The sequence below is a fragment of the Anser brachyrhynchus genome (genome assembly GCF_964034855.1).
Source record: "Anser brachyrhynchus genome assembly, chromosome: 5".
NCBI lineage: Eukaryota > Metazoa > Chordata > Aves > Anseriformes > Anatidae > Anser > Anser brachyrhynchus.
In genome coordinates, this window is record NC_137699.1 from 47,193,932 (window position 1) to 47,207,388 (window position 13,457).

Sequence of the window (13,457 nt, forward strand, 5' to 3'; positions counted from 1 at the left end):
TGTAAATTCTATGTGACCTCTATGCTGTTGGTAACATGCCAATATATCCCTAAGTTGAGAAAATATTGGTGAACTGATCAAAACCTATTTTTTCTGAGGCTGTTGCTTGTTAATAACATATTTATTTGTGTCATTCAATCCACTCAGCTTCCTGAAATCAATAGAATAATCCCTGTTGGAAAGATCTGGATAAGGTATGTAATTTCTTTTGGCTCATAAAGGGGTATGTTGTCATTAACCATTCATTCCTAGCAGGGTTTGTGGAGTCTGTGGTTTTCTTCATTCGGTCAATGGTACAATCAGATCCCTAGAGAAACATACTTTTCATTTACACAAATAGGAGTGTTCCTTAAAGAGCATCTACAGAAAACTTTTATGGGGAAAGGCTACTTTCTCACCCAATAATGCTGTCAAGAATGATCTTAAGAGAAGCATGCTGCATGAACTTGCTTTTATATAAAGCAGAGCACATGTACACAGCACTGAAAAATAGATACACTTGAAGGCGAATGCTATTTATCCTATTATATGTGTATACATTAAAAAGCTTTTAAAAACATATATCAAAACATTTTTCAAATAAAGACTTCCCAATGTGCCAAAAAATAAAGATGTCTATCTGTACATTTTCTAGAGTTTGTACTAAATCATTCTGAGATTGTTGTGTGAAAGCATTACTAGCCATGGATCCCATGTGATTCCTAATTATAGTGTGGAAGTGGGCTGAGAAGCGTCCTGGCATGATAGAGTGGTTTTCTCACAATTCCTTCAGAAACATTGGTTTCATCTCTCACTCTGGTTATTTTATACCACCTGCTTTGAGTTCTCTCCAATCTTATTTGATAAAGGATAAGGATACAGACAGTTCAGAAAGCAGGAAAACTTAAATAAATAAATAAATAAAGTTATTTTTAAGAAAAACAACACACCAAGAAAATCCAAAAACATTCCCAGCAAACAATCACATTATGATAGAGCAAAAGATGGTGGAAACTATATACTAGTTTAGATGTATATGTATTACACATTTTTAATACGGACTGTATACAATATATATAAGCGAGAAGGAAATTGTCTGTGCTTTGAATACTTAGCAGGTATTATATCAATATGAATAAGTGGTATTAAGTGCAATCATTCAGAACCTGAAAAAATCTGGTCTTAATATTGTATATTGCTGAGAAACACAGAAGTTATTGTCCAGCCTTTAACATAAAATTACTGGAAAGTCTGTATATTGTCTCAACTATTTAGTAAAATCATTGTGTATATCTCAACTAATGTGAATTATACTATTCACATCATGGGAACATGCTAGTGGTTATAATAACAAAATGGATATACAGGCACTCCCATAAAGTAGATCAAGAAACTCAGCAAAAATCTAGAGCTAGTAAATACAGTGTTAATCTCAAAAGGATTTTTCTGTACTATATAAGGCAGTTATTTAATCTGCTCTCCGTAACTTCCTGAGACTAGCTTTTACAGGTCATAAAGCTCTGAATTCTAATTTTGAAATGTAATATGACTGCAGTGTTCAAGTAGGCTCCTGATCCAAGACTGGAATTGAGTTAAGGATAATATCATAACTCAGAAATGAAGAAGCATCTCTCCATCAACCTCTGTCAGTTCTATGATGCTGGTTAAAGCTAGAAGGTTCAGAAGCAGTCCCATTTCATACTGACTGCTGGAAGTGTGAAGATGATGTAGAAAAGTGTTACTAATAAATTAGTATTATGTTTGTTTATTTATTATGTCACAAATATATTTATGATACAGTCATTTGTCATAAATTATTGCCATCATATGCCGCTACATGGGCACACAGGTTGTATTTACTTGAACCTGAAGGATTTTTTTCCCCCCATTCTTTAAATATTTGAACCCAGGAATCATTTTTGATTCACACATTGCAATCTAATTATCTCAGACTTGCCATAGGGCAGAATTTTAATACAGTCATCAGGGAAATATTTTGCCACACATCAGCTGTTTTATTAGGACTGCCTGCTCTTAGGTAGTGAATGGAACATTATTCAAGTAGCTTATCTTGATAATATTATTCTCGATAGAAATAAAACACATTTAATTGTCGTTAATAAGATAAATTTAAAATACTTTTTGGACTATAAACACTTACAGAAGGTATGGATCACCTTAAACTCAGGTTTGTCTTTTACCCAGTTGAATATGACAGTATTTGTACATTACAAAGTGCAATAGCATTTGCGCCTCAGATTATTTAAAATACCATAGTTTCCCAAGATAAGGCCACTGCTGAATATTGAATGCTGTGAGATACTTCAGCCTTTTGTAAATAATATAAGGCCACAAAAATTTACTACATTATATAAATTGAATGATTTTTTCATATACAGCTTCTCTGCAGCAAAATAAAGAGTGGTGTTATATGCATTCTCCTCATTTTAATCTTACTTTCTTTTCTCTGAAAATCATTGTCATTGGCAAGAAAAGCTAGTAAGGGGCTTAGAGAATATTTTCTTTTTTTTTTTTAATGAAAAAAGAAGCACAAATATAGCAAATCATTAATTTGTTTATGTTTGTTATTGTCATAACTAAGTTTTGACATTTAACTATCAACATCTTCATGTATTTTTGCCATTTATAGTAAGAGAATGGATTTATTTAAACAGCTTCTATCTGTTTTCAAAACAGATAAGCAATAGCAGAGAAAGTAAAGAATCTATTTGCCACTGAAAAATACAGTAGGAGAAGCTGGAAAACATCTGTAAAATAGATTTTATTTGGAAGTAAAGTTAGAAAAAATTTCTGTATTTTTACCAAATAATATTTTTTCTAATGAGGTATGAAACGAAATATTTGTCATGTAGAAGATGTACTTCAGGGGAAAAATAATAGTTCTAAATTTAAGTTGAACTCTTTTTTTTTTTTTTTGTCATGACGTGCCACATAGAGATGTTCCATACTATGCCATGTGGCAGAATAAAGTTAGTTTAAATTGTCAGTACTGTTTGTATCCATTGGTTTTGGATTTACTCAAAACATACAAAATAATAATCTCAGCTAGTACAGATAAAACATCTTCACTTTGATGGAAACTGAATTGCTGTCTTGGTTAAATGCCTTAATTTACAATTAGATCCAGCCAACACTGTACTGGGTGCAGCAACCCACATATAAATTTTCAAATTTTCTTTTTTTCTACAATCATTTTTGCAAATCTCCAAAGGATTTTAATATGTGGTAGAGAACAAGGAGGTGGAGTGCGGGGAGGGAGGAGCCGGGGGGGAGGCAACAAGCCTCAGCCAGAAGCACTCAAGCAGGCTTATAAGCTCCTTTGCAAGCACAGCCTTGTCCTGTGCTCAGGAATGGGGGCTATGCAGAGAGAAAATCCTAATACTTCACCTAAATTGCCTGTAGCAAATGACTAAACTTCATGATTAATAAAAGCAGGGTTTTGTTTTGTTTTGTTTTTTGAATGCATTTCCTTTTTGTTTGTATCTTTCCCATTCTCAGACAGATTTATTTCTTAAGCAAAACAGAAACAACCTTTTCTGAGTGTTTGGCAGTTAATTTCAGTGCAGGCATATGTTCTGCACAGTTCTGCTATGTTCAGATTTATTCACATTTCCCAGGGTACAGCACTGCTGGGCTTGGGCATCTGCAGAAGCCTCCATGTCTTCATGTTTATCACTTTGCAGCAAGCAGGGCATGGCAATGAGTAATTCTGCCCTCTCCCATAAGCTGGGTGTCATTCTGCTGCTGATTTATTTGGAGCTGTTCCCTGTAGAAGGCAACATCAGGAAGTCCTCAATGTCGATGTGGGTCAAGGACAGACTGGCCGTTTTGAAATGCCGTGACATAACAAATGGAAGTGTCCCATTTCAGCAAGTCGGCGTGAAGTTTATTCCTGTCATTGATGTCACCAAATCAAATCTACTCACAAAAGTCAAAGCTATCAAAGTCTCTCCCTTGTTTCCTTGCTGATAATTCAGGAATTACAGAGCCATCTACTGGTGCTTTTTCTACCTATAAGTATGATACTAATGCATTCAGAAAAAAATAAATGAGCCCTGAAACTCTAAGAGAAACATTCATCCAAACTAAACTGGTAAATTTTGCCCTTCTGGTTGAAACTTCAGGGAGTAAAATGAGGAGGAGACATGGACAGCCATGATTCACTTGTTAAAATTCATATAAATAATGAGTAAGCTGGTAAGGGAAGGACATGGTAGTGAGTGATAATAAGTAATGTTGAGGCTTAAGTTAGGCTGAAATGGAAAACCTCAAAATCCATTTCTTTGTGTGTTTGACAAGTAGTAACAAACATTTTCGTTAGGATAAATAGTTGTCATCTTAGAAAGTAGTAAAGAGAGATTCCCTGGCAAACAATTCATTCTTTTCAGATAGTTCTTACCAGGACAAAATAATACGATTGAGTTTGAGGGACTTCAGTATGAAACAAATTCTCCTGTTAGGCACAAGCTAAAGTAAGGCAACAGTGGATATCACAGAATCACAGAATCACAGAAATCCATGTACATAAATTAAATCCCTATCAAGAACCATCTTCTTGCCTTTAGATAAGCATCATTGCAATTTATTGCACCTTTCAAAAAGTTGTTCTCAGGTAGGTTGAACAGTAACCACACATTAAGGTGGCAGAACCTGTTCAGTGACAGGTGTACTTAGATCTGTGAAGTTTAACACTCAGGGTGACTAGCTGAAGATACGCTGTGCCCTGCCCTGCTCTGACCACTACGAGCCATAATGAGTAATGCTTGTGGCTCCACTGCACTTCCTCATAGAGCATCTCTGGCACATCACTCCTTCAATGTGTGTCTGAACAGAGGATACAGATGGGGAAATCAGATGTGTTTGCAAAGCCAGTTCCTGGTTGTCCTTGGGATAAATCCACGTTAATATGTAAAGCAACCTGAGGACTGTTTCTCATTTGAAACCAAGTGGCACAGACTGGCTCATAGCCACAGTACTCTTTTCAAGAATAGTACTCAAATATACATCACGTGGAGCTTGGCCCTAGTCCCGCTCTGAGACCCCATGTAAAACTGCTGAAACCCAAAGTCATTGTAAAATAAAAAAATATATTTATTAATTTCAAAACATCTGAAAAAATATACAGGCTGTACTGTAACCCATCAGAGTGATTTTTTTTTTTTTAAACAAAGTATCTACGTGTGTGGTGTGTACCCAGATCTCTGTCATGAAGCAGTGTTTGAAGGACCAACAACAAGTTATATAGTGCATGACTGTGCAGTATAAGAGAACCAAAGTAGTCTTGCCTTGTTCTTGATGATTATGGAGAATGTCCTTGGCATGTGTTAAGCCTTGAATCATGTCTGCGTACCACCTGGAAAAGTACAGCAGACATCAGTCAAACTGTGCCTAGGAGCTTGGTGGCTCTCAACCAGTGTTGAGGATCATGGGTCAGTTTTATTCCACGGTCATTTTCTTTTATTACTATGGGTAGAGAGAATTGCTAGAGCAAAAGTAGAGCAGACATTGGGTAGTGAGGAAAGAAATTAAATACGAAGTAGAGAGTATGAGTAATTTGGATGTAATTTGGCACAGATTCAGAGAAAAATTGCTATGAAAGGTGAAGGAAAGAAATTAAGAAAAAAAAAAAGTAGCTCTCAAATTCAAGACAGAAATGGAAAAAAATGTGTCAAAGCCTGAAGTAGATGGGAATGAGAAGCAGAAGCAGAAGAAAGACACAGAATAAGAGAAGAACAGACAAAGGAAAAAGCAGACTAAATTCAGGGCCTAACTGAACTCAGCACAAAAAGATCACCAGTCAAGTGTGGGCTCTCTAAGCATTTTCCTCATTCCTAGGGTCTCCCATAGTGGTCCACCCCAATTCTTTCTAGAACAGAGATATTTGTTTCATCTATCAGCAGACCTAAGAAGCCTTTTCATATCTTCAGGATGAAAACTGAAATATTCTCAGAAGCAAATCATGGCACGTTAACAATGTGGAAAGAGATGGCTTCATCTTTCCTTTCTACAAAGTGCTCTTGCAGCAAAGCTCTTAATCATTCCAATTTAGGTATTCTATCTGTATTTGGCAAAATATGTAAGTACTTGTTTAATATTAGATGCTGACTTAATAAGTTCTATATGTTAATGGATATCAACTGCGTGGCTGATTTAAAACCTGTACTTGCACATCTTGAATGGAAAGTTTGCATTTGACCAGCTCAAACTTACTTCCTGTGCTTCTGAATCTGTCACATTATATAACCACAGAGTATTATATAGGTATTATATAACCTACTTCATGAATCTGTCACAGCAGTACTTTGAGTAATTCTGGAAGTTACAGCCTACTTCATCCAGTTTCCACTAAAATCATACAGGATTGTACCATCGCCTTTTCAGGGACCATCTGTACTCAGCCAAAGCTCTTTCAAAAAAAACGTGCTGCCAGGAATTGCAAACAAGAGCTATGGAGGAGGTGGGATTGCTCTGAAGATTTAATAGTCCCTTCTGTATGCCTTATTTCAGTTACACTGCATTCTGTAACTTTAAAAGACACATCTACAGAGATGTGAGAGTCTTCCCCACCCAGTCTCCATCAGCACATTACCCACTGCCTGAACGTTCCCAGGGGAAATACATAGATGAAGCTCTCTCCCACTTGGGCACAATTGGTTTCAAAGAGTTCACAACTGATTTCACCTTATGTATACATTTCAAAACATATATAAAGTAAAAACTAATTGAAAATGATCTTGAGGTTTTCACTCTTTTATATTTCACCAACTCTAGTCTGTAACTTGCTGGATTTCATTAGACAAATTGATCTTTAAAATGCAAGGACCAAGCTGCCTGAGATTGCCAGAGATGTGCTACTGCGCACCACTGCAGACAAGAGCCTCTCTGAGGGGGTTTATCTTCACATTTTTATACATTTAAAATGTTCTGAGAATGAGTATTTAAGTCTTATTGGATTTGTTAAATATACCCCTATGCTGATACCTGCAGCACAGCTAAAACACAACCACATACCACATGGCTGTTGTCAGAGCATAATACATAATTAAAAGCAAAAGAAAAGCCAGAAAAGGAATAAAGCCCCATATTAAAGACCTCTTACAATGAAGCACTTTGGTCTTTGTAGATGCATTTAAACAGGAGCTATTTACTTCTCCTTATAATAGAATTGAAATCTACAAAATAATTGCCTTGTGTGAGATTTCAGGAATCTCTTAATAAAATAATAAATAATTCTTATTTATTTGTGTTACAATAGACATGAGAAGTATCATCTGGGAAAAGCTTTTTCAAACTACAAATGCACATTTAGAGACAATTCTTCCTCTACAGAGTAAATCAGCAAGACGGACAGACAGTGTCACAGACTGAATGTAGTTGTACCTTGCATATATTGGTAACCATTCTGATGGAGGTATTTCTAATAACAATAAATCAGGCTAGTGTCAAACTTCAACACTTTACTGGGCTGATATTCATTAACAATACACATACTCAATCACAGAATCTTCAAATATCCTGAATTGGAAGGGACCCATGAGGTTCATTGAGTACAACTCCTGGCTCTACACAGGACCACCCAAAAATCAAACAATATTCATAGACTCATAAAATCAATATAGTCATTGCTACTACATATTAAAACACTTGATACTTAACAATTTCATCCTAAATCAGCTGAGATTAAACAACATAACAGAGCTGACACATCCAGTTAGGGCACAGTTAGGGCTGATGGCTGAGGTACCTAATCACTGAGATGGAGGTGCCCAGGCTTGAAACCTCTTTGATGAGGGAAACTAGAACCAAGATATAGATCTTTTTTCTTCTCCAACTTCCCTCACTCATGTTTTGTTCTTTACACAAAAGAAAAGTTGTGATTTTATTTGTTCTTGACATTCACCTTTCTGGGGATGGACCAGCGCCTGTTATGGTTTCACCAAACATCTTTACTGCTTGTTCTGCAGGATTATCCTGGTTCTAACAGACATCTCTCATTATACTTCTTTTGTTCTTATCTTGCAGATTTTGCTGTTTGCACAAATTACCATGCTTGAGCAAATATAACACAAACCTCCATTTGCCTTTTTGCAGTTACATATCACTTTTATGCTTACCTGAGTTACAAAATGTATATTGGTAGTGTTATGGTATTAAGAAAAGAGGTGTGTATACTGCTACTAATTTTAATGTCTTTACTTTTAATTTTAAGGCAAGCATATATTAATCATATATTGTTTAGCCTGCTTCTATTTTGTAGGTGAGAAATTTTGGCTACATCAGGCCTGACAAGATGGACTTTTTTAGATATGCAAGCATATTTAAGTCATAAGAGAGAAAAACTCTATAAACGTAGGGTCCTTAGAGATTTCTAGGATCAGATGATACATAAACATGAGAATTCAGAAAGGATATTTCAGATCTGGTCACTTAAGTTCTGCCTAAGTTTCCTTTTACATAGATTAGACACTTAATGATAAGATCAGCTTTTGTTAAGTAAAGGATGTTTTCATGCAATCTACCAATGAAAAGATAAGGGTATAAGCAAGAAGGAAATGTTAATTTTCTTTGTTGTGTTTTTTTTTTCTTTGTTATTTATACGTCTAAATGTCTAGTCCTAGACATTTACTTTATTTGCAGATGTATTACTACTTTATCTGACTTTGCTAAACAATGTCTTTCAAATGAGATTGCAAAGGTTTTGCTAAACAATTCATTAACATGTACAATAAGACATTCTGGATTAGTATTCTACTGTTCTCCTATCCCTCTATTTGTGCACAAATTTAAAAATTTGTGAAGCAGGTTCAAGTGGGCAGGCAAGCAGACAGCTGAGACAATTTATCTACTGTTATGAACTCATTTATATAGTTGACTTAACTACCTTGAATAAACTTGTAGTCACTGATTTAAATGGTAGATACGTAAACCACGATGTGAGCAACAGCAGAGAGAAAAGTATCTTAGATTTCTTATTATTCCAAGAACAAGAACAGTTCATACTCAACAAAGCACATTCAACAACTTTCTTTACCTAAATACCTAAGATCAGGCATGTACAGAACCTCAGGAATGTCTCTGGCAGTTTTTCCTTCCTGTTGCAGAACTGGAAAGAACTGTGTCTTAATCTTCTGTGTGTTTTCTACCAAATTGGATACCCAGAAGATTTGAAATTGAGATTTGTCTACTTGTAAATATACCATATCCGTAAACAGTAAGGGAGAGTAAGTCTCAATCAATTAGAAAATCTCCATGGTGTGCTCCAACTGTTTTTTCTCCTGAATATTCTTCTTTTCCGCTTCTGTTACTACTGTTAGGGAAATTGCTGCCTTTTCCTCTCATTTACTTTTGGTGATTCTTACATGGTCATCTTGCTTATTTTTAATTAAAAATATTTGTTTGTTTGTTTGTTTGTTTTCTTATATTAGTTTTCCTCTTGATCAAACGAAGTATTTTTTCTTGATTTTCCATTATTTCTTTTATATAGCAAAAATGGATAAAAACATCACCACAGAAGAAATGAAACTTCAGTTCTTCTGAAGTTGGGGAAAGTCTTGAAAAAAATACAGAATTAAACATCCATTTTTCATTCTGATAATCTGTAAATTTTTACAAATGTCAATTCTGATATTCTGTAACTTTTTTACAAAGGTCAAAGTTAAGAGTCAAAATGTCTCTTCATTCTGATATGTAAGTACATTTGTTTTCTATGTGAAAATTTTCACCCTTGACAATGGGAGTTGTTCTGATATAATGGGATTCATCCCATTTAACTTCAGACTTCTCTAACACCATACCTGTCTATATCTGAACTAGCTCCACTGGGTCCTATTACTGTGAATATAGACCCAGTTAATACAGTTAGGGGAGCTTAAGAAATGATTCATCAGTCCAAAGCAGGCATATGCTGAAGCAAACCCTAAATGGGGTTAACTATACTGAATCCCTTCTCATTGACCTTAGAGGGAGCCTGAAGTACCTTTCTCAAATGCATATTGCCTCATTTCAGCAGATAAGCACCGCCATTTTGATATATAACATGCTTCTAATGAAAGCACCTTCTCAGCATAATTGCTTACCTTTGCAGACCTAAATCAAGTTAGATTAAATTTTTAATGTAATTAAATGATCTCTACTTATACTTTCTCTCACACTTTTTCTCTCTGTTTCTCCCCAGATGCTTGTTCATTTGTACATTCACAAAGGTACACCAGAAAACATTTTTGATGGGCAGGCAGGCAGCAAAAAAGATGGTTTCATGTCTTAAAAAAAAAAAAAAAAAAAAAAAAAAGCCAGAGTCAAAACACCGTTGAACACAAGGATTACAGTACACATTTTGGAGACATCTCTGACACCGTTCAGATATTCATGCTTTCTAGTAAATTGGAATACTCATTTTAGCTCATACATGCACAAATATTATTTTAAATTGGCATTTGTTCTGGCATAGGTGCATCAAGTGTATTGTAATGAAAAGTGAAAGTCTTCCATGAGCTCTCAGTAACCAAGCCTGTAGAGATAATTTTCAGAAACAGAGAAAGGCAAAAATATCCATTTATAAGAATAAGCAGGGTGCAAGGGCAATAATACTCAACTTTAATTCAGGTATTCTAGCAATAGTGGTTTCCTATCTAAGATTTTCCACTTGACAACAAGTAGCAAGAGCTGAAAGTTTGGCAGTTTAAAGATGCAGAGTTTGATAAGGCAATAGAAGGCAGAGTGTCTGTGGGAGCTTTCTTGAGAATCAGAAACAGCTCTGTATTTTGCACAATATTCTGATATTAACTTGAAGCTCATAGTGTGAAATTTTGACTTAAAAAACACTGGATATGTTTCATTGTTTATGTGTGAAAAAAAGAATAAAACTCATTGCAGAGGACAGAAATCTGCATGTGTTTTGAAAGAATGTTTTGCAAATAGAAAGCATAAAACTAGTAAAAGTCTTGCAAAAAAAAGAAAAAAGTTTTTTCTTCAAAATGAAATCATGTCTTAGTGCTCTATTTTCCCTTGCTTTATTTTTTTATTTTTTTTATTTTTTTCGTTAACAGACAGTGTATTACTAAAGTAATTACTGTAAAACAAAAGAAGAAAGAAAAACAGGGCAAAAGCTCTCAATTTAAAACAATTAACTGTGAGCCAACTGTGTATTTCGAAAGATTACTTGCTTGGAAGTAAATTTTGAGCTACATATAAATAAATTATATCTAGTAAAATTTTACTGCAACTGTAACTCACAGATTTTAAGATTGCTAAATAGGGAGCAGTGTGGTTAGGTACTAAGAACCTCCATTGGATTTAAGGTAGTAGTATGGTGCTATGAAGAAATAAGAGGAAGAAACATGATTCTGACTGAATAGACAGATATTTGTTCTTAGTGGCCACTCTTATAGAAGAGGCTAAGGCACGTAACTTAAGGTACATACTGTATTGGTAAATCAGTTAACAAGCTGTAGGAAAGATAAGATTTAAGATCTGAATTTGAGTCACCCTAGGTTTATCTATCATATGCTAGCTCTAGCATTATCAATATTTTGTAACATGAAGAATATACTTCCAATAGGTTAAATTACTAACATTCACTGTAAAATGATGTTATCTAAAGCTGTGAAACTTACTAATTTCATTTACTTTGAACTCTTTGGCATACAAAAGAACTCCTCCATATTAGAGATGAGTTTAGCCACAGTCTAAACGTGGCTAAACTAAATATGATGTTGAATTTAATCTCCAGTATGTGTACACAGATGTGTGTGCGCATGCACTTTCTTCTTACTAGGTTACTTAATTCAATAGACATTTCCAAAATACCTTATGAAAACAGAAATGAATTGCCTGAGAACTTGGTTATGATTTAGAAATAATTTATGTGTAATGTAAAACTCTGGGAGAAAAGAATTGGGAGTCCCTACAGACTAACAAAGGCCAGATGTATTGAGCCACCCATGGAGATACAAAGATTCCAAACCTCAAACTTGTGGACAGTCCAGGCATTACGTACTTCCTGTTTTGACATTTTCTGCCAAGCTTCTTACTTGGATCATGAGATCTATTCCATTAAAAGTAACAAAAAAATAAATATTTTCTTTATATTGTCTATTAAAACTGAAGAAGTCACTGTGACAACTATGACCTTACAATTGCATACTCTCCTCCTTCAATTATCTTTGTAAAAAAAAAATAAATCTGAAAATCACATCAGTATGAACAGTATATTATATAAAACAAAAAAAAAAGAAAGAAAAAGAAAAAGAAAAAGAAAAAGAAAAAGAAAAAGAAAAAGAAAAAGAAAAAGAAAAAGAAAAAGAAAAAGAAAAAGAAAAAGAAAAAGAAAAAGAAAAAGAAAAAGAAAAAGAAAAAGAAAAAGAAAAAGAAAAAGAAAAAGAAAAAGAAAAAGAAAAAGAAAAAGAAAAAGAAAAAGAAAAAGAAAAAGAAAAAGAAAAAGAAAAAGAAAAAGAAAAAAGAAAAGGAAAAAAAATAAAGCAAAGTGGCAGTTTTTTCTCACATTTTCTTGGAAATTTAAACTTATTTCATGATTACCTCCCTCTTTTGAACAAAGGTTCAATTTCACATCATTTCACTATGCTCTCCACAACTGACTTGAAGCATTTTTAAATGCAAACGTCATAGTCCTATTCACATATAAAATACCCTGATAACCTCTAAAATGGAAAGACAGTCATACACAACGAGATCTCATAGTTTTCTAAGCCTTTCCATCTGGGAAAGCTTACCTTGACAGATTAAAATTATATCCAACACTTGTCAGGTTCATGAATAAAAGATTAAACTGCGGTATTCAGAAAAACAAAACATCAAATAATAGTTTATTAAGGTATACAAAAAGCTGTACTTTTTCCTTACATAGTAAAAAATACTCTTCTCTCTATATCTATCAACTGCTGATACAAATCAATGAGGTCTGACGGATCCTACAAAAAAAAAAAAGACAATAATTAAAAACAAACACAATGTTTGCAAAGCAGACAGGTCAATGGATAGACTCAGATAAATTCTTCCATGTTTAGAGAACTGATCCAAACTCTCTTGAGATAAAGGAAAAATATCGATACCATACTGTTATATGACCTTATGAGCACCAGTGTAAATACCAAAACATTAATCCGGTAAAGCATCAGGTAATCCTGTGGCATAGTGTGGTTACATACATTCCTCAACAGAATCTCTCAGCACATTTCTCTATTATTTTTTACAGCATAAAATTTGAACTGTTTTAATTGTTTCGTACAGTTGGACCAGATGATCTTGGAGGTCTTTTCCAACCTTAATGATTCTATGGTTCTATGAATTGTATCACTCTTCTCTAAACCTCATATTCATTTTCACCAAATATAAAGTTTACATACAAAATGATCTAAATAAAAGTAATTTTAATTTAATTGCTGTTCAATATTTACATAAATATTAATTTTATTTAAATATTAAATATTTGTTTTAATATT

At 34.2% G+C, this 13,457-nt stretch overlaps 1 protein-coding gene across 12 annotated transcripts in view; it reads right to left on the minus strand.

Annotated features, from left to right (window-relative positions):
* Window positions 1-13,457, minus strand: part of LOC308196010 (uncharacterized protein) — a 380,840-nt gene that overhangs the window by 47,298 nt on the left and 320,085 nt on the right. For 8 of the 12 annotated variants that reach the window (XM_080594382.1, XM_080594392.1, XM_080594380.1 and 5 more), the window contains 2 exons: window positions 12,859-12,926; window positions 9,548-12,043 (listed from right to left, as the gene is read on the minus strand). The exons of 2 other annotated variants lie outside the window; for them this stretch is intronic. In XM_080594382.1, coding sequence (XP_080450508.1) covers window positions 11,860-12,043; window positions 12,859-12,926 — 252 coding nt within the window. In that variant the 3' untranslated portion in view covers window positions 9,548-11,859. Of the gene's footprint in view, window positions 1-9,547; window positions 12,927-13,457 lie in introns of those variants that run through there. 2 more of the 12 variants (XR_013952024.1, XM_080594384.1) reach the window with 1 other exon arrangement.